Below are 24,002 nucleotides of genomic sequence, written 5' to 3'. Positions count from 1 at the left end.
GGGATCCTTCCGAGGACTCATTCCGTCGGCGCGACGTGCGAAACGTATCGTGCAACAAGTACCTAGCGATAAGTGATAGCTCCCTGAGAGCTCTGCAGTTCGGAGCCTCGCTAGAAACGGTCCCTCGAGACCATATCCGTGTCTCGTTTGTGCGAGCCACTAGCGCAACAAGTTACCCGAAACCACCACTCCATACAACTGACTTCACCAATCGGCAAACTTAATACTTACTCGGCGAAACCGATCCAGTCTTGAAATACGGGAGAACGGGGGAATTGGCACCAGTTAAGAATAAAATATAATAAATATATTATAATCACCGTATATTTATTTGAACTTTTAGTAATTAAATTCGAAAAACATTGAGCTTCAATTTGGTATAACATGAATATTTAAATTTCTAATAAAATCAACAAAAAAATAAACATTTTTTAAAAATAAATTTCGATTCCCCCGTCCTCCCCTAAATCAGGAAAGTCTTGCATGCGCATCGAACGGAAGACAAGTTCCGGCCTTCATAAAAGTCTCCGTAATCAAGTATAAGAAATGCAAATGAAGGTAAAAATGTTATCATCATTCCCCGCCGCATAAATACAACGACGGACGAAGTGGCGGGTTAATTTATCATGAAACGACAGGCTCAGGATTAATGGCAGTGTGGCGAATCCACGGCAGCGTCGCGTGCGCATGAATTATGGGAGATTCTCGTACAAAATTCGCGGTCAGTGGGGCACGAAAAAAAGAAATAGGAGGAAGGTCGAACGGTAATGTTGATGCACGTGTACCTGCGGCTATCGCGTGATAGCGGAGTACAGGTGGTTTCACAGGGGCAATCGAGCGAAAACCGACAAAAGAGACGGAGGGTCTCGATTTCTTCGGCATATCCATATCGTAAGGAGAAACGTTCTTCAATCCTATTCAAATCCTTTACAAATTTCCTGTGAAACGTGATTATCTGCTGCGATAGGTCTGTCGTTTCTGAATACGAATCACTGTCTCCATTTCGCAAAGTACCCTCGCGTTCATTTATCCGCATAAACAAACATGCGACGAATTGCGTTTTATATACCTAACCGAAAAACGCGGGGAAGAGCCGCACTCGGTAATAAAATTGCAAGAGACCAGAATCGATCACTAAACAACACACGCGATTATGCATTCGCGAAGATTTATTATTCCGTCGCGCATACCCTCGCCCTCACGTATTATCCTCCTCGCTCATCCGCGCCCATTAATCATCAAACGGGAGAAACTTCCGGATTGTTCCGCGTTAGATTGACCGACAAATTAAAACTCAGTCACTAGTTTAGAATTTAGGACGTGTATCGATACACGTGTATCGCTGCACGCGCACATTTATTAATAACATACATTTCAGTTTTTAACGATGTTCCTAAATTTTCAACTTTGTGGTTAATTACGTGCGGACTTAACGGTCTTGCGACAATGGGAGATTTCTTAATAAAATGGTCCTAAAACGATACTAAAAGAATCGTTTTATGCCATGTTACACGACGATAGTTCTTTTTTAGATGACACCTTAAACGTCTAAGAACATTATATAAACTAAAATTACTGATGGTAAATAAAGGCGTGGGGAAAAAAGTAGCACGGAACACGGATTAAAAATTGAAACAGGCTTCTCTATAAAGATATAAGATCTGCAATCTCAGCTTAGCAATTTATTAAAAAATCGATATAGAACTTTTTAAAGGTAAGAATCCTATATAATCTCGTCTCTTGACTCGGTATAATCTATTAAGAAGCCATCTAAAACGGGAGAAAATGTTCTCTTACCATCGCGTTTTCCGAATAAGATTATCATTTCGACTTTTATGCCTTATTGAAACGCCGCGCCTGCTCTGACTTACCTCGAACTTATTATCTCTATATTTAGCTCGAAGCATTTGTAATTTATATTAGAAACGTGAGGTAATAACGTACCGGAAATACAATCGCTAGCGAGTATCCAATAAATTCTTGTAAATACCTATGTAACGCGTGCAATCACGTATATGGGAGCGAGTGGAGGAATTCTGAATGAAATTCCCCGTTCACCATATTTGCGGAATCGATGTGTGTTGTGTTCGAAAGGACGGCGGTTTATGAAGACGAGATTTTATCGGAATTTAGGGTTTTAATGGGAATTACTTGCATTCCGCTGCAGCTAGTTATGCGGTAACCTACAAATTACTGCATAACTATTTCGAAACAAGTAGGACTATAATATCAGCAGTTGTCGAAAGGTGAAGTTTATAAATGTCAATTACTGAATTTTAATATTATCCGTAGCATAATATCAACGCAAGAGGCTTATTTGATTGGATCAACAGTCAAAATTATCGTTGTTAATTTTAGAGAGTTTAGAAATGTTTAAGAAAGTCTAAGCTGATTCAACGCTTAGCCTGGACAATTTCGTCAATGTGTACCATGATGTTTTATGGTTTGGATCCCGAATTTAAATTGTAGGCTAGCGACTATTAATAGTCGACGCTGTAAAATTCAACAACGGCGAACGAGGTCGCCTTTTCCCTTCGTCGCGAGACGAAGGCAGACTATGCTAGGCGATTGAAGCAGCCACGTCTCGGCAAATCGTATCGACGTAGTCATCTACTGGGAGATACGCTAATGGTCGATAATGGAACTGCCGTGGCACCGTCAAAATCAAATTATGCCACCCGGCAACTGCTTGTTGCTGGTGATCCACGAAACAATATGTGGCGGAAAATACGCGTTTTCCGGCGTCGCTGAATGCCAGATGGTGCGAGTCAACGAGAGCATTCCTTGTATTTTATATCAAAAAGAGTGTTATTATATTATATAAATACGCAATACCCCCTTCCCAAGCTTATAATTTTATCTATATTATCTATGCAGCTTATAATATTATCTATATTATCTATGCAGAAAAATAGTTCTCCAACTCGCTTAAAAGATCGTGCGACAGTGTGTAAGTTTCTTACATTGAAAGATTTAAGATTCAGATATTTGTTCAACCATTCACCCCGAAAATATCAAATTCCAAATGCATAAAATCGTAAGATTGTCCTTGCGCGTAAGAAATCCGGCCTATGTCTATTTCACTGAAGCTGAAAGATTACTATCAACGTCACCGCAACCGCATACGAGTCGTTCAACATTCAAGCAGGATATGTGACCTTTTGCGTGTTCACGATGTCCTTGACTATCTAATTTAACTTATGTTACATGTCGATATTTATATGATATTACAATGCTAATGCTAATGACAGGTGAGCTGAAGCGTACCGCTGAAGATAATATCGTTCACACTACGTGCTTGATGTAAATACGAGATTTGCTTGGTATCGTTTCACACGATATGCAAGTCATGTTTCCGATGGAACTGTAGAATAAAGTGACTAAAATAATGATCAAGCAGCATAAGCAACTTTACAGCAGGCAATTATGTTTGAAAAAGATTTAGATAAATTATATTTATTATCGAAAAGATTATGTTTATTAAATATATACAGCTATTCGCATTAAAATCCTAACATCATGATACTTTAAAAATTATTACTCTCTACACTTACTTTTTATTGGAATAAGTTCAGTTTTTTTTTTAACACTTATTAAATTGTCAGAAGCATAAAATAGAAATTTATGTAATTAATACAAGTGTTGAGTATATTATAGTAGATAAGATAATGCTTAACTCTTTGAAGCATATATTTTTTCTTTCAGCGGACTTTTATGAAACTTAATGCTCAAGGGTTTTTTGAATCGCTAATTACGAATCTGGAGTCAGAATTACAAAATTGAAAATGGCGGATAAAATTACAAAAGCAATCAATTTCTATGCGCCATTGGATCCGCCATTTTGAAGAATTTTGTAATTCTGCCCTCATATTTGTAATCAGCGACCTGAAAAACTCCTGAGTACCAAGTTTCTCGTAAATCGGATACATTTTTTGCAATTTGGATATTGATTCCGCCATTTTGGATTTCAAAATATTCAAATTTTGACTTTACATTCAAAATCAGCAATCTCAAAAACCCCCGAATACCTGGTTTCGGAATGTTATTTATAGGAAAAATTTTTTGACTGCAGAACATTTTTTACAGAAAGCAAACAAGTTTTTTATTAAAACTTTAGCATTGAGCTGCCATCCTAAGTTAACTGTCGTTTTGTACCCCAAGATATATGATGTCAAGGGAGTTGGGATTAAAGAAAATAAGAATAGGGTGGGGATAAGGGCTATGAGATATGAAGAAAAAATTAGAGCAGCTGATGATAATAGATGGATTAAAATGTGCTGGATAGATAAAAAAGGAAATGATTGGAAAGATAGATATGGTAGAGAAAGATCAAAATATTTTAGTAGGAATGGTTGGAGTATTGTGGCTGTAGATGCTTTAAGAAGGGAGGGAAGAGATTTAGTTGAGGAAATGAGTAAAGGAGATGAAGATGTACAAAGACAAATTGAGGAAAGTAGTATTTTAAATTCTAGGTATAATAAGAAATATAAGAATTTAAGTAGAGGAATAGTTGGCCCTAAATATTTAAGGAAGGAATATATGGATAAATATGATAAAGGTGAAATTATTAGAGCTCTGGTGAACTTAAGATGTGGTAATTTGGAGGGCGCGAATATGTATTGGTTAAAAGAGGAAAGCGGTATTTGTATGTTTTGTAAACAAGGTAGGGATAACACGAATCATTATGTGTCGGAATGCGAAGCGATAAAAAATTGGTTTATAGAATTAGGTAAGAATAATAAAGAAAGCTTAGAGAGGCTTTGGAATGATGACATGGACACCATCAAAGAGAAGATATTGTTAAGATTATAAAGAGAACGGTCAAAGTTAGAGAAAGAAGAGCGAAAAAGAAGGTTGGAATAAAAACATAGAAGGTCATTGTGTAACAATATGTGCAATAGTTAGTTGTAAATTAGGATAGTAGTGTATGAATGGTAGGATGAATGATTAAGGTTATTTGTAAACCAAGTCCACTTCTTGGCTATGTAGCTGAAGTTAATAAATATATAAGTTAACTGTTGAGAATTTTCGAATTTCGACTTCAGATTCAGAATTAGCGACCCAAAAGACTACTACTAGATATGGAGTAAAAACGGAGTGAAAGATCGGAGTGAAAGAAATGTTGTTTCTTTTAATTTTGAGACGTGTGACATATATGGCACGCTGTGCTTCAAAGGGTTTAATTCTGATATTGCAAAAATATTCAAATACTTAACAAGATATAATAATACATACCAATAATAATACATATATTTAGTAAAGAATGTAAGTTACAGAAGAAGATCTTAACTGGCCGACGGATGAACGAGAATAATTCTCTGGAGCCGTGCTCGGTTCGCCGATCTTATTTTGAATTTTCGCTATCATTTAGCACGTCTCTCAAATCGAGGGTCATCTGTTGTTTGCAATTGTGTGACCTGTCGTTAATGTTTCGAAACGTGACTAATGTTTTGAAACTCGATCCAACGTCCAAACGTGCACGATCTTGTAAATATCTCGCGCTTGTAATATTTCACTTCTACAATATATACATTATTAATAAAATGATAATATAAGCTTATTGTTAGTAATTTGTTGAGTAACCTTTTTGTTTAATAATATATATGCTGCAAACGTTTCGGCATGTTAGAGATAATTTTTGTTGAAACAATCCGGTGTAACACACCTTCACTTCTCTTTTAATCGTAATTTTAGTTTCTCTCGATCTTAGAGATGCAGTCCAAATGTTACGATCCAATAAATCTCATAAATTTTCTAGATTTAAATCTGGTGACTGTAGTAGATATGATACTTTTGAGCAATTATATAATAAATATTCTTACACTATTTGCGATTTATATTTTGGATCATTATCTTGATAAAGTTTGAAACTGTCTCGTATATTCTTACTATTAGCACTTTTTATTGTCTTTTAGAATAGTTAAATATTTAATTTTATCCAAAATTCCATTGCGATGAAAATTAATTTGTCTGCTCTTACAGTTGAAATACAACTCCAAGCCATTAAACTTCCGCCATCGTGTTTCATGGTTAGCCTCAAATTTTTTACGTTCTTTGTTTATTTTACGTCATGTTCATTTTCCGTCCATCCGAAAATGTTAAATTTACTCTCATCAGCGAATATAGTATCATTCTACTCTATGCTTGCTCTTCAGAAATAAATTTCTTAGCAAAAATTAATCTTTTTTCTTCCGATTCACCTTATTTACGAATGGCTTTTTACGAGCAATTCTATTGTTGTAACCAACTTTTTTCAACGCTCGGCGAACTGTATCAGTGTGTACCTTTTTGTCAGTCTCTTCATATAATTCTGTAGTCAACTTAATTCAGAATTTTCTCTTTTATTTTTCTAACAATTTTACTCCCATATAAGTCAAGCAATTTTAGACGTTCTTTCTGAGGTATCGATTCAATACGATTATTTTTTCATAATGTGATACTCTTATTCAAATTTAATAAATTTAATAATTTACCGATTTCTCGATACGATTTGTCTTTTTCGTAATGATAAATAACAAGGCGTTTATCAAATAAACGATTTTTGCCTTGCGTTCCATTCTCATCGTTAATTCGTGTGAATACTCAAGTAAAACGTAATAAGTTACACATCTTGTGTTTATAAACAAGTATATAAAAAATTATCTAATCGATTTCTCAAAATCACTAAACGAGTATGAGTGAATATTTTTGCGACCCCAGAATTAAGCATTATAGCTTATTTACTATTTTTTACATTAAAAACAACTATATTAGTTAAATAAATCAAATTAATGTTTTCAAAAAACTATAATATAGTAAACGTTTTCAGTTAGTAAAAAATTGTAAACTCCTTAATCCAACAAAAACTATTTAGAGGATGATGATTTAGATCACGATTTTTTTCATGATGTCCAAATATTAATGCAAATATATAACTGTATATGGCCTTTAGATTTTTCAGTCAGAACCACCATTATGACATTGCAAAAGGGAATCCGGAAACCCAACGAAGTCGACAAATTCACTTGAACTGGATTTTTCTCTTCGCCTAAGAAGAAATCCCGAACGAAAGAAAGAAAATAAAGCACACGGGAGGAAGAAGAGGAATGGGCCCTTGGCCCTTTGGCGTATTTCTCATCCTCGTATCAACTCTGGGTCTTCTCCTGAATGGCTACGTTCTCCTTGTCGTTCTCGGTCTTAATAAACAGGTGAATAATAACGACCAGATATCTATAACAACTACGAAATACTGTTTCTCCTACCTCTTTCTATTTTTCTACTATCATATGTTTTCTGATCGTGTCTTTGACGCTCTCTCCGTGAATCAGTCCATAGTTTACAATCAAATGCGACATGTTCTAAATATTTTCAAAAAAATCTGTCGCAAATTTGCACGATTTATTTGAGCAATTATCTCAATCACTCACGTCAGAGACTTCGACAGACCGCTTTTTCGAATGTAATAAAGCGTGAACTTTCCTGACATTTTTTTCGATTAAAGAGTTCGTGATGTTAACAGATATTCATTAAAAGCGTATCTGGGTTGTTTGCTACGAGTTGCAAAAAGAGAAAGAGAAGAAAAAAATAAACTCTTCGAAAAATACGTATACACGCATAGTATGCTCGATTATTTACTCAAATTTATTTATCAGGATAAAGATGCAAATTATGATCTCGTTTTACAACAAACAGTAGCGCGGATTTACTTATTTCCCTCTACTCGTTTCCAACTTTCCGAGATACCGTCGAATACTCTCTTTCGAGCGCATAAAAGAGAGAGAGAGAGAGAGAGAGAGAGAGAGAGAGAGAGAGAGAGAGAGGGGGGGGGAGAGAGGGGGGGGAGAGGAAGGCAGAGAGAACAAAACTCTTAAATAATTCAGAATCTTAAATAGTAAAGCCGAGGTATGCAATCCCTCGCAGACCTGTTAAAAGTTTAAATTACAAAATTCCGCCGAGTATTGAGACTCGTGCCGCGAAAAGTCATGATAACGCAGAGCCGAATTGGGCGAATCAACAAATCACACAATGCCCGCAGACGCAGCAGCAGCAGACGTCGAATACTTTACTGCTGATCCACTTGGGCGCCGTGGAAACAGCGGTGTGCCTGATACTGCTGATTTTCGCAACCGGCCCGTGGCCGGTCGCAGGTACGTGGTGCGTCCTTCACGGATTTCTACTGGCGTTGTTACACCCGGTTGCTCTGTGGACCGTCACCGGATTAAACTGCGACAGGTGAGTCTCACATACTGTCTTCTTAGGCTACTGCGTTCGCTTTGGACGCTTCTGTGCTAAGAGCATTATTTTATCTTTATTGCTCATTAAATGTTAAGGCTCCTGGGTACTCGTCGCGGCCATGTTGGAATGTGACGTCAGAAGCGAGAAATGACACGTTGAAAATTCTTGCATGGCATTTCTAAATAAAAAGATATTTTTTTTAAATAACACTACAGATTACTTCAGCACATTTCAAAAATACTCCGAGTTGCATCCCTTTCCCTTGACAGTTATTAAACATCCGTAAAACGAATGTGATACGATGCAGGCTTATGCGCAGGCGCATGACTAGGTTTCGTATTACATTCATTTTACGGCTGTTTAGGGACTGTGTTCATTAACTGTCAAGGGAAAGGGGTAGACTTAACTTAAACTCGGAGTATTTTCGAAGTGTGCTGAAGTGATCTGTAGTGTTATTTTAAGCAAATATCTTTTTATTTGGAAATAATATGCAAGAATTCTCAACGTGTCAATTCTCAACATTTCTCGCGTCTGACGTCTGACATCTCACGAGATGTCGGGAAAGAGCCCAGGAGCCTTAAAGAAAAATAGAATGATACTTTCAGCACGAAAGAGTCTAAAGTGAACGCAGTTCTAATATCGTTATTTAATATTCGGATACAAAGACGTATTGAGCACGATTTGAAGACTTCTGGACGAATGAAGATCAGTATCGGCTTTCCGTTTAATTCGTTGCTCACAGCGAAGCGTACAACACAGCTGACTATGCAATAAATGGTAATCGATACATCAGGACTTGTAAATGCATGAGATGCATGCAAAGGATGTCTGTTAATCATTATGCTCCGGTCAATCGCGCGTAATATCACGTTTTATACGATGCGCATTTGAAATACTTGCTTTCGAACGTGTTTCCGATCGAAATACTTAGCATCACGATTATTCTCGCGATACCACTTAGGTACTGGTAATTACTCCTAGAGAATTTTTTTATATTATTGAAAATATAGACAACATGCACATGTCCAATTACGGTGCGTCCAACATAAAATACCATTAAACAGAATTGCCGAGGAAAGGAAGAACGTCATTGTTGCTTGAGTAAACTGAGAATGAAGAGCCTGAGAGACTCGAAGGAGTTCCTCCTACGGAAAATCTTTCGATAAAAATCTCGATATATGGCGAGTAATATGAACGAGGCATCGGTTTCATCCGATACAAAAGACAACGAGATATCCAATGTAGGATGTCAAATAAGAATTTCACAGGCTCAAACAGTATCACCGTAGCTGTCAGATGATATGATACGCTCGTTCGATACAGTCTGTATTTCAGAATCGCCTAGTCGTTCCGTTTCTACTTGTTGCTTATCCTCTCGCCACAAACTCGTATTAACTGTCACGCGATTTTTTAAATACACGGCGAATCTATAGATTGCGTCGAATAATTTTACCCGATAATTTTATTTGATGTAATATTGTACTCGAGTACATCGTTTGAGAGGGCGGTTTTTGAAAATTCTGTTGAAATTTCGTATTCTTTCTTCTGTACGCGAATCTCCGTGAATTTCATCGCATTGCGCGAAACCTTTTAAGAAAATAGTGAAAATACGGAACACACACCCGAGAATGTAGAAAACTTCTTTCCTTCTTCTCCTCCACAAAAGGCACTGCCAGGCCCTGTGGATCGATCAACCACAGAATATTTTATTCAGCGATTTAAAGAGATTTAACTTCCTCGAGGCTCACATCTGGATTTCCTCGGCCCGGAAAGCGTTGCATTTTCGTCAGTTTTTTTCATCCAGCGATGACGTGATACACATCTCGCGTGTATCGCCGAGCATATCATTTAACCCGATTAAGTGACAAGCCGGGACTAATGAGTCCGTTCGTGGAATCGTTAGAGTTAAACGCTCGGCCGTGGGTGAAACTCATCCCGCGCCAGCATATTAAATTGTGTCTCGCAGATTTCCATCAACCATGCCTCGCTATTACTCTGTGCAGGTATTACGCGATCGCCGCACCGCTGCACTACGCCGCCTTGGTCTCTCCGCGCCGCGTGATCGTCGGGTTGGCTGCCTCTTGGACGGGCGCTCTACTCCTGTGCTTGCCGCCGTTCTCGGGCCTGGTGCCACCTTATAAGTTTGTATATACGTGTTACCATTAATGTACCATTAACCACCACACCAACACTGATGAATCGACCGTCGCATTCCGTAACTTTGCTCGCACGTTCTACAACATTGCCTCGCAATTGCTGCATTTCCTCGCACAATGAACGAGATTCGATTTACTCTGTGTTCTGTCTCTTTGTCAAAGTAAGTTGTTTCGCGTTGCATAAAGGCACGCGATCTGCGAGACAATTTCCGCGCTAGCTTCTCGCGACGCGCGCTTGAAAGAATTCTCATTCCGAGCGAAGCTTTTGTCGGCGGCAAGTTAGTTAAGTTAAACAGAACGAATTGTAACAATACGACCGCGAACTGTTTCAATGAACCCTTGTCTTGTTTTATTTACTTTCAATCGTGTGCTTGATACGAACGCAGCAAAAATCGCCGCGTGTCACGACGAGATCACGCTCATTAAATCGATTCTTTCTTTTTCTCTCTTTTCCAATATCCTATCTATATCGATCAGGTATAGCCCAGGGTTGGGTTGCTGCGCTCCGGATTTCGGGAACGGATCCGCCGCGGCGCTCTACGGTGCCGTTTACGCCATCCTGGGCCTGGGACTGCCGGCCGTTCTCGTGACGGTCTGCAATTTACGCGTGCTGGGTATAGCGCGGTACCATCGGCACCGTATCGCCAGCGCGATCTACGAGGTCACTCTGAGCGCCCAGGTGACCATCACCCATCAGCGAAATCCATTTTTCGTGCCAACTGTCACCGCACCCTCCGCCGGCGGGCCGCCGCGTTTTCACAGTGCCGCCAGCACGGTTCGTACAGACGTTTTTGTAGAATTTACAAAATCGCAACACTAAACACGGCAAACTGACCAACTCTTTCAGGACGGGTGACCCCTATAAGGACCAGACCTTTTATTTAAGAAACTATTAATCTGATTTTGGTAAATATTTAAGTATTAGGGAAATAATAAACAGCTATACGAGTCAGGCGCGGTACGTGGTGCGCAAGTAAAGAAATTAATAGTTACAGAAGTGTTACGTCCTGTTGACTCCACGATTTCTTTCTTTCGCGGAATCACTCATTTCATCACACGAAATAGACGGAAACCATAAAATAGCGGTTATCAATTGACGAAGCGGATGCACTCCAACTGTCATCGCTCATTAAAGAGTAAAATGACGAAACCTTCCAGAAGATTCGAGCCTAATAAAATAGGCAAATTATAGACTTGTTTGTCGCATTCCATGAAATTCCACGAAATAAAGCACGAAATTTCAATTATCTCGAAATTTCGTGGCATAGGTCGCAATAAATTAAAAACGCCATAAGGATCTAGGTGACCTCTCGGGTCACGGGCGAATTGATCTCACGCTTTTCCGTGAAACGCGGATTTGACCTAAGACCCACGCCTCGCGGCGATTGATAAAGTTAAGCTTCTGGAAGGGATTGTCAAAGGGCAAGGTGATAACGTACTCGCCAATGAATAACCGCTAATTAGAAATTGCTCATAGGCAATGACGATTTTTGGGGAAACTCGCCAGGGGATAGGCGGAAAATCGAAACCTACGTCGCGATCGGAAGAGAACTCCACCAATCAAATCAGAATAAAAAGTAATCCCGCCTCTTTAATTTTGTATAAAAATTGCGACTTTGCGCACTTAGAGTCACTTCTGATCCAGCTCGAAACAGTCTACCTTTGAAGCCGTATTTATCAATCAATTCATCAGTCAGCCGTACTCCTTACTTAAACTAAAAGAACAGATTTCTGTTGCGTCGCGGCTTAAGAATCGCGAGTCAATTCTGTGCGCGCTAAGTGCCACGAATCACCCCTCACTACCTCTCTAAATCGCACAAGGTCCGATTCCCGGTAATAGGGATATTATATCCTTGACCGAAAACAGGACCGCGAACGCACGAAACTCTCAGTAGGCGTAATAGCGTCCCTTCTGGACGTTGACCCACGACTGGAGTTTTCCCGAAAAGTGCATTCGACTCGAGGCACGCGCCCTTCTAGCGTGAACCCGAAATAACATAAGATCTCGTTACGTCTTCCCATACCCCCTCCCTTGGATGGCCTTTCGCTATCCTTCAAACCAATATTCGTAAATTCCGGGGTTCTGACGTAACGGAAGTAACGAATTACATTGTATATAATATTAAATTATTTGTCGGACTTGAAACACAGCTATCGTTGGAACATTAATACGCTTCCCTCCCCGGAATTAGATCAACGCAATTTAATTATTTTAAAAAACTGTAAAGAATTTATTGCGAAAAATATTACCTCAGCCAGGATTCGAACCTGGAACCTCCCTCATTCCGTGAAGGGCGTCGTACCAATTCGACTACCGAGGCATGTGGTAATATTTATCGCAATAACCGGTTAATAATAGTTAAAAACGCATGTTTCAGCCTACGTATAGCTGACCGCGCCTGACTCGTATAGCTGTTTATTAATTTGTAGACATTTTCACGAGTCTAATGACATATTTAAGTATTAGGGATTTTCGCAAACGGATTGGTCAACTGTAAGTGCTTCCTATTTAAAAATTATTATAGCCTCAACATTTTCGCATAAGAAGTTTCGTCTTAAAATGTTCTACAGAATCTATTAGTAAAACGATGTCTGGTTATTTTGGGATACCCTGTATATAAGCATCCTATTTAAATAATTTAATTTATTTATGCGAAAACATAATAATTAAATAATAATTTAATTTGTGCAAAAAATATTATCTCAGCCAGGGTTAATTTTTTTAAGCGGACTTAAATTTTTAAATAATGCAGTTTACATGAAACTCACTTTATATAGGTTAATTCTTTTAACGAGCCGAAGATCCGAGGTTAGAATCGAACTTAACGACCTCAAAAACCTATATAAAGTGAGTTTCATATAAATTACATTATTTAAAAATTCAAGCACGCCATATTGATTTTGTGGTGCAAAGGCACCACGATCGCCAGAATAGAAAAACCATTTTGCTATTAATTCATGTCATTAACTCGAATATACATATAACAAGTTAAACCTATTCCGTTCTGAATAGATCTGTTATTTCGAATTTTGTAATTTTAAGGTTATATTCGAATTTAACAAACTCAAAAATTTATATAAAGTGAGTTTCACGCAAATTGCGTCACTATTTGAATATTAATTAGGTCCGCCTTATTAGATGTTAAAAGTTTAGAATTGCGAGACCAGAATCGTAAAGACCTCGGTAATCTTTAAGAAAACTATAGTTTTGATATTTTATTCTCGTTAGAAAGCCCCTGTCCTGAAAGGATTAAAAAAATCACACTCTATTTTAGCGTACCAAAACGTCTTCACGATTCCGCGGTCAAAACCAATTCTTCCTTAAAAAGAATATAAGCAACTTAGCTTTTGTCGAGTCACTTAATTTAAGCTAATCAGGCTAATGAAAAGCACCTAGTTAAAGACTAATCTGTAATTTAATTTTCTTCCCCGGAGTTAGCAAGTCAAATCGATAGACGCCACGCTGGGAGGCATCGGCGAAGTGCATACATACCGAAACTTCCTCTCGCTCGCAGCGTCTCGTGATTATATGGACCACCGTTTAATTTCTATTCGAGGACCCGTTCCAGCAACTTTCGAATATAATTAGTTGAACTTTGATATATTGGCAGATGTATCCGTCCGCGCGCGTTTATCGCTAAATGGAGATAAATAGCCTCGCGTCATCAAACGGCTGCTGTCGATTCTCGTCTCAGTTTCGCAAACGAAACTTTTCAGGTGATGCAACTGGTCGGCTCTCTGTATCTGCTCTACTTTCCGTATTGCGGACTCATCCTCTGGGAAGCTTGCGGCGCCGGTAATCAGCACCGTCTTCACGCGTATCCTAAGCTCGTCTCTTTAGCATCGCTCCTCCTCGCGTGCTCGCCACCCATCAACGGCTTGCTCTACGGCCTGAAATCGCAGACCCTGCGACGATCCGTGCAGAACTACTGGCGGAAAAAGGCAACTAAGTCGGAATTGCAGCAGGTACGAAACGCGAGAAAAGTGAATGCTCGTGAAAAGACGCTCGAGCGCCGAGCGAAGGGCAATAGTAATTTTCGCAGTTTACGGTTATTATTGCTATGTCCAATTATGTTCGTATATGGTAGCGTATGGGAGCAACTGTGTAAATCGTGTTCCAGGAGATACAGGCGAGAACGCCGAGCGTCGCGGGCTCGAGAAGACCTTCCGGCAGCGGAAACGCTTCCTTCTTCCCATTCCCGCCTCTACAACGGAGGCTCAGCGAGGCGTTATTGGCCCTCGGCTCGTGCAGGACCGGGGCTGGTTTCGAAAGCAATAATCTGGGGTTCCAGCGTGGCAGATTGCAACCTGCCGCCTCGTGTAATACTCTCAGAGTGCCGACCGCTGAATCAGGTACGCGATCCGTGCCCGCTGATACCATTTTATCGAGATACAATCCGTGCTTCCGTCATATTCAAATAGTTCTTAATTCGTCATAATTCGCAACCGAGAACCGACAGTTCCCTTACACTTTAATGTAACACGCGAATATATCTTTATGAAAAAGAAAAAAGATCTCTAGTAAAATGAATCAAAAGATCCTTGACGGATAAACTCTTTGATCCTTAATGGATAAACGTTCCGACACTGATATGAGCGTCATGTCCTTTCATCATGGCGCGCGAAGGTGAGCCGAGCAAATTGGTGAGGGCGAGCGCGAGTGCCGCCAGTCTGATGGGTCCCCGTTATCGGAGCGACTTTATCGGGGCGGATTCGGGCGCGGAATGCTCCATAGCTATGTGCGAGACCCCGAGGAGAAGCCCGAGGATCCTCATAACGCGCGCGTACAGCGAGGAGAGCCAAGAAGGAGGCAGCCCCCTTCTGAGCAAACCCCTCAATTCCAATACTAATCCACCGCCGTGCGAAAGTACGTCGCATGCTAACATTTGTAGATAGTGTTTGCTTCAATCGCATTTGCAATTCTAAAATAAAATCGCGACTTATAAAAATTATCACGCCTCTTGTTCCAGTTTCTCCGACGCGGATATTTTTTCTTTTTTTTTTTCCTTCCATCGAAAATCTCGCAGTTTTGCATAATATTATTCTCTCTATAAGCAAGAAGGAATCAAGTAAGTTTTCAACGTAACGTCGCTGAACATGTTCGCCAGTAGTTTCATATGGAGATTTGCAAATGAATGGATCGTCCAAGTAACTGAGTTACTTCTAACTGGATTAGCGTCTGACCTTATTTAAGAGAGCTCTCGTTTTATCGCGCGTGCATAGAACGCCGATGGCGACACTGCAGCACCGGAAGTGAGAGCAGCACGGGAAGTAGCGACGCGAGCGTATGGACCACCGGCGTGACACCGAAGTACGGCAAGGGTAACGCGAAGAACTCGGACGGCTGGTCGTCACATACGCGTCACGTACGTGGCAAAAATCTAGAAGAAGGCGCCCTGTCAACCGCGATCAGGCCGAACAATAACAGCGAGAGCAGCGATACCACGGACACGACTACAGCCACGACAACAACTACTACGCTGCTTAAATCTCTCGCCATGATGGTAAGTGATAAAGTAAATTCGAAATTTTATACAGTTGCACAATTATCTTAAATAATTATATAATTATTAAAAATAATTTATATATTTTTTTTGACTCAACAAAGTCAAATAGTCTTTTAAGGATTATAAATTATCGACACGTAACGACAGTTTTAATGGCGATCGTAATGAAAGAGTCAAATAATTATCTTTTTGTATATAATCTCTTCAGTATATAATTCAATTCACAATTCAATTCTACTTTAAACACAATTAATTACTCGAATGTAGGAGACTGGCGAACAGAATGAAAAAGAGAAGGAAAGGGTGAATGGTAACATGAAGAAAAGAGAGTTCAGCGAGAGCGAGAGCAGTTGGAGTAGCGTCGAAGAAATCGAAACCAAGGCAGAGAGGAACGACGAAGACGACAATCTTGAGAGATCGAAGGAGGGTCCGCAAACGAGACCACCGAGGCGAAAGTTGAAAAGCAGCAATCGCGAACCCGAAGTTTCCGCGGAGGATCATGAAGAGGCTGCGCAGCTGAGGCCACTTCTAACTCCCTCCTCTTAAGCCTACCCTCTTAAATGTATTTTCCTTTGAATAATCCGTTCGTGTATGCGTGTGGTGTGCGCGTGTATGTGAATATATATGTGTGCGTGTGTGTTGCGAACAAAATAAAATTTCACCGCGTGTATTTAAGCGACACTGATTCACATGGCGTTCACAGGAAGTTTCTAAATAAATGAACATCCAATCGCGTGACACGTTTATTTCATGAATTTACAAAAATAAAGTTAGCCGGTGAAGAGTTGCGGTAAAGAGTTTTATAACTTGCATTTACAATATTCGTGTTTGCGACACGAGAGCGAGGAGGAGGTATTCGACAAATAATTTGTCCAAAAATGTACGTTTCGTAAGCTGATCTCTTACGTGTCTTAACGCACTGTAAAAAGTTTGAAGGAAATATGGATTTGTTCTTTGCAGATCCTTATATTCGACATTAATATATATACATCGACATATCCTGAAATTATATTTTTGTACTTTCACTCTGCAACGTTATGTGACGCGACAATGACGTGAGACCAATTTTTGCAACAAAAACCGAAGAACTGATTAATACACCGTTGGCAAACTCGTTTTCGAGAAATTTGTTCGCTCGTCCTGAAGAATTAATCAATGATCGTTTCCGATCAAATACCGATAAAAAGTTTGCGTCAGCGATGAATTCGCGAAAACTCGTTATCTACGAAAGTTCCGGTCCAATTTATCTTTAATTTTCCGAAGTAAGTCATACAGACTCGCAGTGGAGAGTGGAGAACAACGGATGGAAGTCGGACACCCGAGAAAGTTCTTTTGACAGAAAGTGGCAACAAAGTCAGAATCAAAGATGTGAATTCCGAGGAATGTTCGAACGGTAAGTTTATCGAGCGCCGAGTTACGCTATTTAAGAAAAAAAAAACAAATTAAAAAATGTGTGTGTCTTTTGTAAATGTCAAGTTTCGCTCGATAGTTACAATCGTAGACGTGAATTCCACAACTGTTTTGTGACTGACGTCTACGCGATAATTATTTTTATTAGCAACGTAGATAAAGCTAAAATTAGCCGATAGTGTAAGTAGCCATTGGAATTGATCCAAAAAAACTACTTAGAGCATATGTGTACGTACAATTCTATGTATACAAATATCTTCGACGTTCTCTCTGGACGTTTGATGACGTGACAAGAACATTTTCGTTCAGGCGAGAGATTGTTATAAACGTGCAAGAGTCGGTGCGTATTCGCGTATTATGTTTACAATTGATACCTACAAGCTAGATATCTCTCATTCCAATCGTATATATTTAATTTATACATGATTCCACCGATATACAATATAATATTTAGGGATAATATTAATATAATTTATATTACATCTATACTATTATCTATATCTATACTATTATATAAAATTCTTACGGGTGGTGTGTTTGAACGTTATTAACTTGAAAACTATTGGACCGAATTTTTACCACAAGTATATGAAATAGGGGTAGAATTTTCCGGGGAGTGCTATAGAGTGTGTAGTTTTTCGTTACCGATTTTCTGTAAACCGATTTTTTTAATTTTTATAATTCTTATGGGTAAAAAAATTTTAAAAATCAGTTTCCAGAAAATAGATAACGAAAAACTATACACTCTATAGCACTCCCCGGAAAATTCTACCCCTATTTTATATGGTTTTAATACAAATTCGGTCCAATAGTTTTTAAGTTAAAAACGTTCCAACATACACCACCCGTAAGAATTAGAAAAATTAAAAAAAAACGTTATTATAACTTAAAAACTATTGGACCGAATTTGTATTAGAACCATATAAAATAGGGGTAGAATTTTCCGGCGAGTGCTATAGAGTGTATAGTTTTTCGTTATCTATTTTCTGGAAACCGATTTTTTTAATTTTTTTAATTCTTACGGGTGGTGTATGTTTGTACGTTTTTAACTTAAAAACTATTGGACCGAATTTGTATTAGAACCATATAAAATAGGGGTAGAATTTTCCGGGGAGTGCTATAGAGTGTATAGTTTTTTGTTATCGATCTTTTTTGGAACCGGTATCCGAAATTTTTCCAATTTTTCGGGAAATAATTGACCGAATCTTAAAGAATTGTATATAAAACGGGTAGAATTTCCCGGGGAGTGCTATAAAGTGTATAATTTTTCGTTACCGATCTTTTTGGAAACCGATATTAGGAATTTTTCCAATTTTTCGGGAATTAATTGACCGAATCTTAAAGAATTATATACAAAGTAGGGGTAAAATTTTCTGGGGATTGTCATAATGTGTATAATTTTTCGTTTTTACTGATCTTTTTGGAAACCGGTTACGAAATTTTTCAAATTTCTCGGGAAATAATTGACCGAATCTCAAAGAATTGTATATGAAGTAGGGCTAGAATTTTCTGGGGATTGCCATGATATAAAGTGTACTATTTTTTGATACCGATCTTTTTGGAAACTGGTTCCGAATGACCGATATACTTTTGGTAAAAATTCGGTCCACTAACGAATGAGTAGTTCGTGGACAGACGGGCAGACAGACAGACAAACAGTCGGGTTTTATATAATAGTATGATTAGAAATAGATCGATATCTAAAAATTTGCGGAAGTTAGAGCAACCACAAACATTTCTACAAAAAGTACAAATTTTCTTAAAAAAGAACCGCTTTAACGAACATCGCCAAATTCAATCTCAACTTCATTTACATAATACTCGAAATAAATAGGTGTGTATGTATGTTTGCTTTTATATTTCGAAAAGTATTGGATCGATTTTGAAAAAACTTATACCAATATGTTCCTTGAAATCTTAAGAGTCTATTTGCGCGTCTTTTTACATATGTCCTCCGGGGCGAAGCCCGGGTAACCAGCTAGTTATATATACAGGGTGTCACCTAATTCGCGCCCACTATTTACACAGCGATATTTCTTATCAAAAATTGAGTTGAAAAGTCCTGAGCCATTTTTTTTCTATAATGCTCAGTAAAACAGTAATTATTAAGTAAAGTCAATCCAATCAGTACTGTCTTTTAGCCGGGTGTACATCAGTGAGCCGCGCGCCTGGTAGTGTGCGCTCACTCATACTATCTACTCAGGCGCGCGGGTCACTGACGTACGGCCGGCTAAAAGGCGGCACTGATTGTGAGTGGATTGACTTTACTCAATACTGTTTTACTATTAAGCATTATAGGAAAAAAATGGTTCAGGACTTTTCGACTAAATTTTTGATAAAAAATATCGCTGTGTAAATAGTGGGCGCGAATTAGGTGACACTCGGTATATATAAGTTGATGGCTGTAATGAAGAATTAATAAAGAGCGCACGCTTAACATGGCGTGAATACGGATCACCTTCTGATCGGTGTCTACTTAATTTACATAATATTGTTGCTAAATATATACAGTGTTATAGCAACACTTTATTACGTACGCACGAGGCTCGATCGTTTCCACGCGTATATGTTACGACGTCCATGCAATCTCGAATTTGCTAGAATTGCAAATCTTATCTATATACGAGCAGCCGAGCTGCTTGCTGATCCAAGATCCTCAGTTAAAATCGCGGCTTGGATAATTGCCGTTTTATCGTTGTCAATGATAAAATTTCAGGAACTTTGTCGGGTGTGAATGTTGTATCGATGTTAACATTACAAAAAGTTGCGACATAAACGATGTCTGAGTGTATAAAAAGTTAATGCAAATAAAAAGAATAATTGAAAGTTGTCGAATTCGTAATTTTACTGAATCTTATATAACGTTTGCTTCACCTTTGCAAAAGGATAAATGACATGATTATATTTTTTCCTAATACATGCGTTAGTAACAATGTACGACCCGTAACACGAAAAAAAATAATTTGTTTAATTCAGTAAATCTGTAGCTTATTGGAAAAAATTAAACGTTATAAATAATAAGCAGATTTGCTAATGTAGCAAAGAAGTTATGTATGAAAGCAATCGTCAACTTGTTCATAAAGCAAACCTACTTTTGTTGAAATTATCTTTGTTACTGCAAATTATTTTAGCTAAGTGCGGAGCGTAGCTAGTCATCACAATGCCTCACTTCCGCCCACAGTTAGGGTAATATTTCATTTGTCGTACGACAAATTTTTTAAGCGTTTTGATTGGCTACAAAATAAAAAATTTCTAGAAACTCGAAAACTTTTCTATTTCAACCAATCAACACGTTTGAGAAATTTGTCGACTTAGTGTGGAGCGTCGAAGGTTGAAGGCCTTTATAGGCACTATTCCTACGCAGTAACGCAGTAAGAGTGAGCAATAGACGTTTGACGATCGCGTTGATGCGGGACATCATTCCGTTTCTATTTAACACCCAGTGAGGAACAAGAACAGAATGACGTTCGCGGTCCACGCGATCGACAAGTGGAACTTGACTCTTGTGCACAGCACGCGGAGACGCTTACCACGCACCAAGAAGTGTCACGATAGCCAATCAACGTGCAGTTTCTCCGTAAGAGGGAAGTAAATAATTAGTAATACTAGTAAGTAATTAGTAATTTAAGTTTTTCTCATTATTAAGTACTCAGTAAAAAATTCAGTAAAAAATTTTGTATTAAATTTAACACATCTCACATGTCCCAATTTATCCACTCTAATTTTTATGTTAATTTAACAGAAGGCAAATATGTAAATAAATAACACAGGTAATACATGAAAAATCAACACAAAATTGTAATACATGGACGCTGTAATATCTGGAAGCAAAGTTTATGTTAAATTAACATATTAAGACCCGGTCCCACCAACATCGTTAAGGGGGACAGGTTATGGCCTTATAATGTTAAATGTAATTAAAATAAAATATTGTTCTCACATTAAATGTTATTTTTTCTTCTCTTTTTCTTGCAAAAAAACAGAAGACAGCGATATCTATTTATAATGAATAACATAAGAAAATGTTGATTTAACAGATAGTAACTCTTATAGAGAGGAAAGTAATTTAGGTGTTCATTTTAACATATAAAATATGTCACCAAGAATTCATGCATTTACATATAAATTGTGTTATTTTTACTCTTAGAAAACGTTGAATAATAACTTAACGCAGAAAAAAGTCAAAATAACACAATGACAATTATGTTACGTTAACACCAATGTATGTCAAAAATATAACACAAAAATTTCTACACGAATAGAAATATACTCAAATACAAAATGTTTTCTTATCGTGTACTTATATTAATATGTAAATATTTATGTATTTATATTTACATTAGTAATATTTTATCATACTATTTGAGTATATGGTTGCGAGTAAATATTCCAGATGTTTTAATGTGCATTGTTGCTTTACCTAACTTCTGTTGCTGGAGTAATTAATAATTTAGCTATAATGAAATCCGTTAATAAACCAAATTTCCTTTGCTGACACAGCAGCAAAAAGATTAGTTACATATTTTGCTACACATACGGACAAATTAGTAGATCAGACAAATATCACTCGAAAGCATGCGACTCTTGCGTTTATATTAGTTACCCTTAAATAAGGAATCTTATGAATATTGAGACTTGCAAACAATGTGCTGTTTGCAAAGCCAAGTTCTTGCGGACACAAATGGAACTTTCTTTTTTGTAGGAAGGAGAATACGACACAATAGTTGCTTTCCATTTACATCAAAACTCAGATAATTCTCACTTGTGACGTCATAACTCAGTTAAATGCACGTTCTTTTTGCATACTGGCAAGTGAGATTCAACTGAGTTTTTATCCACAATCGAGACCATGTGCTTTAATAAATCTAATAAACTCACATTAAAAGTAAGGCTATGGACCTCTGTATTATTATGCGATAGCTCTGTCACCAAAATAAGCAGGTAAATACAATAAATGACATATCTTACCTGAGTATAAAATACTCACATAACTGAGTGACTCAGATCACTTATTGAGTGTAAATGGAAAGCAACTAATATTCATAGAATACAACACTCGTTCACTTATAGACCACACGTGCTTATGGACACAGCGTGCACATATGCGGCCATAGAGCATGAATACAAGGAATCTGCGCGATAAATATTAATTATCTCATAAGGCCAGTCTACAATGAGTCGTTAGTCGTTAGTCAGATGTCGGAAGAGAGTCAGAAGAAATAGTCATAAGCGTATCGTAAGGCAATCGGAAGTCTGTATAATCGGTGATCGTAAGAGATGGCATTTGGCCAATCGCTTATGATCGCCGATTGTAGACTTCCGATCGCCTTACGATACGCTTATGACTTTTTCCGATTCTCTTCCGACATCTGACTAACGACTAACGACCATTGTAGACTGGCCAATAAGGAAACGTTTAAAACTGTCTCTCATCGATTTTGATGGGCTTTGGATATACATATTGTAAAGCAGAGAAAAATAACAAACGTATTTTTTTTTATCGGCTTCGAAGTATGTTCATATTTTACAAAAATAACATTAAAGAGTGGGGGCATGTTAAAAAATATGACATTAAAAAAATCTAAATACACAGTTACAGAGATCACTTAATACCGTACTTTTTGTCTAAAACATTTTTTCATATACGGTTTCAGAGATATTCACTCATAATCAAATATATGGAATTTCTTTCAAGGAGTTATTTCAAACCCCTAAACATGCTTCGAAGCCGATAAAAAAATACGTGTGTTATTTTTCGTTACTCTGCAACATATCCAAAGCCCATCAAAAATGTGAGGGACAGTTCCAAACATTTCCTTGTGTGTATCATCCTCTTTTGTTTTCTCTCTTTGATCAGTGAGGCGACAAAGGCTATTGAGTAGTGATTTTGCTCCGATAGCAAATGTATCTGCTAAGAATACATTATTTTGCTTCAATAGCAAATTAACAATAGCAAATTAACGTGATTCTAAAAACAAATGCACTCAGAAATTTTTTTCTCGCAATACAACAGATTTTGTCCTAATGACGAATAATTCGTAAAATTAGTTGTGTCAACTACATTGTTGTTGCTGTCGCTATAAATAACAATGCAGTAGCAATGACGATTTTGCTACAATAGCAGAATTATTTTTTTCCGTGTATATGAGCAGCCAAACTGCTTGCTGATCCAAGATCGTCAGTTAAAATCGCATAGTTTGGATAATTGCCGTTTTATCGTTATCAATGATAAAATTTTAGGAACTTTGTCAGGTGTGAATCATTGATGTTAACATTACAAAAAGTTGCGACATAAACGATGTCCAAATGCATAAAAAAATTAATGCAAATAAAAAAATAACTGGAAGTTATTGAATTCGTAATTTCACTGAATCTTATATGACGTTGGCTTTATCTTTGCAGAAAAATAAACAACGACATTTTGTTTCTTCCTAATGAACGCGTTCGTAACAATGTACACGTAAGAAATGCAAACCAGTTTGAATCTCATTTCAATGTTCGACCGCTCAACGTTTGGAATTCAGATAAAGATCAACTTCATCTCTGTCGATCCTGTTTCCAAAACGTGTTTCCACCACGGATCTTCTTATACAGTCATTCCGTTACCACATCGCGATGTGCGTTCACCGGTAGAGCACGTGTGCATCACCTCGTAACGAGTGATCTCCAACTTCGCCTTTCATCGTTCTTCATAAAATTCGTTCTTCATAAATAA

The 24,002-nt window shown here is 37.9% G+C and overlaps 1 protein-coding gene across 2 annotated transcripts; it reads left to right on the top strand.

Annotated features, from left to right (window-relative positions):
- Positions 1-6,834: 6,834 nt before the first annotated feature.
- Positions 6,835-20,113, top strand: LOC139781111 (uncharacterized). 2 transcript variants are annotated; one of them, XM_071719928.1, is made up of 9 exons: positions 6,835-7,187; positions 8,015-8,211; positions 10,218-10,355; positions 10,848-11,145; positions 14,088-14,336; positions 14,492-14,723; positions 14,998-15,237; positions 15,594-15,874; positions 16,145-20,113. In XM_071719928.1, exons 1-9 carry the CDS (start codon positions 7,086-7,088, stop codon positions 16,421-16,423), a joined length of 2,016 nt encoding a protein of 671 aa, XP_071576029.1. In that variant the 5' UTR covers positions 6,835-7,085; the 3' UTR covers positions 16,424-20,113. The 2 variants fall into 2 exon arrangements, with proteins under 2 accessions (XP_071576029.1, XP_071576030.1); XM_071719929.1 differs by lacking the exon at positions 14,998-15,237.
- Positions 20,114-24,002: the final 3,889 nt, after the last annotated feature.

This window comes from Temnothorax nylanderi, unplaced genomic scaffold (assembly GCF_030848795.1).
Source record: "Temnothorax nylanderi isolate EJ_2023f unplaced genomic scaffold, tnyl_v1.0 TNYL_tig0316_pilon, whole genome shotgun sequence".
Classification (NCBI taxonomy): domain Eukaryota; kingdom Metazoa; phylum Arthropoda; class Insecta; order Hymenoptera; family Formicidae; genus Temnothorax; species Temnothorax nylanderi.
This window is presented reverse-complemented; position numbering and strand designations above follow the sequence as displayed.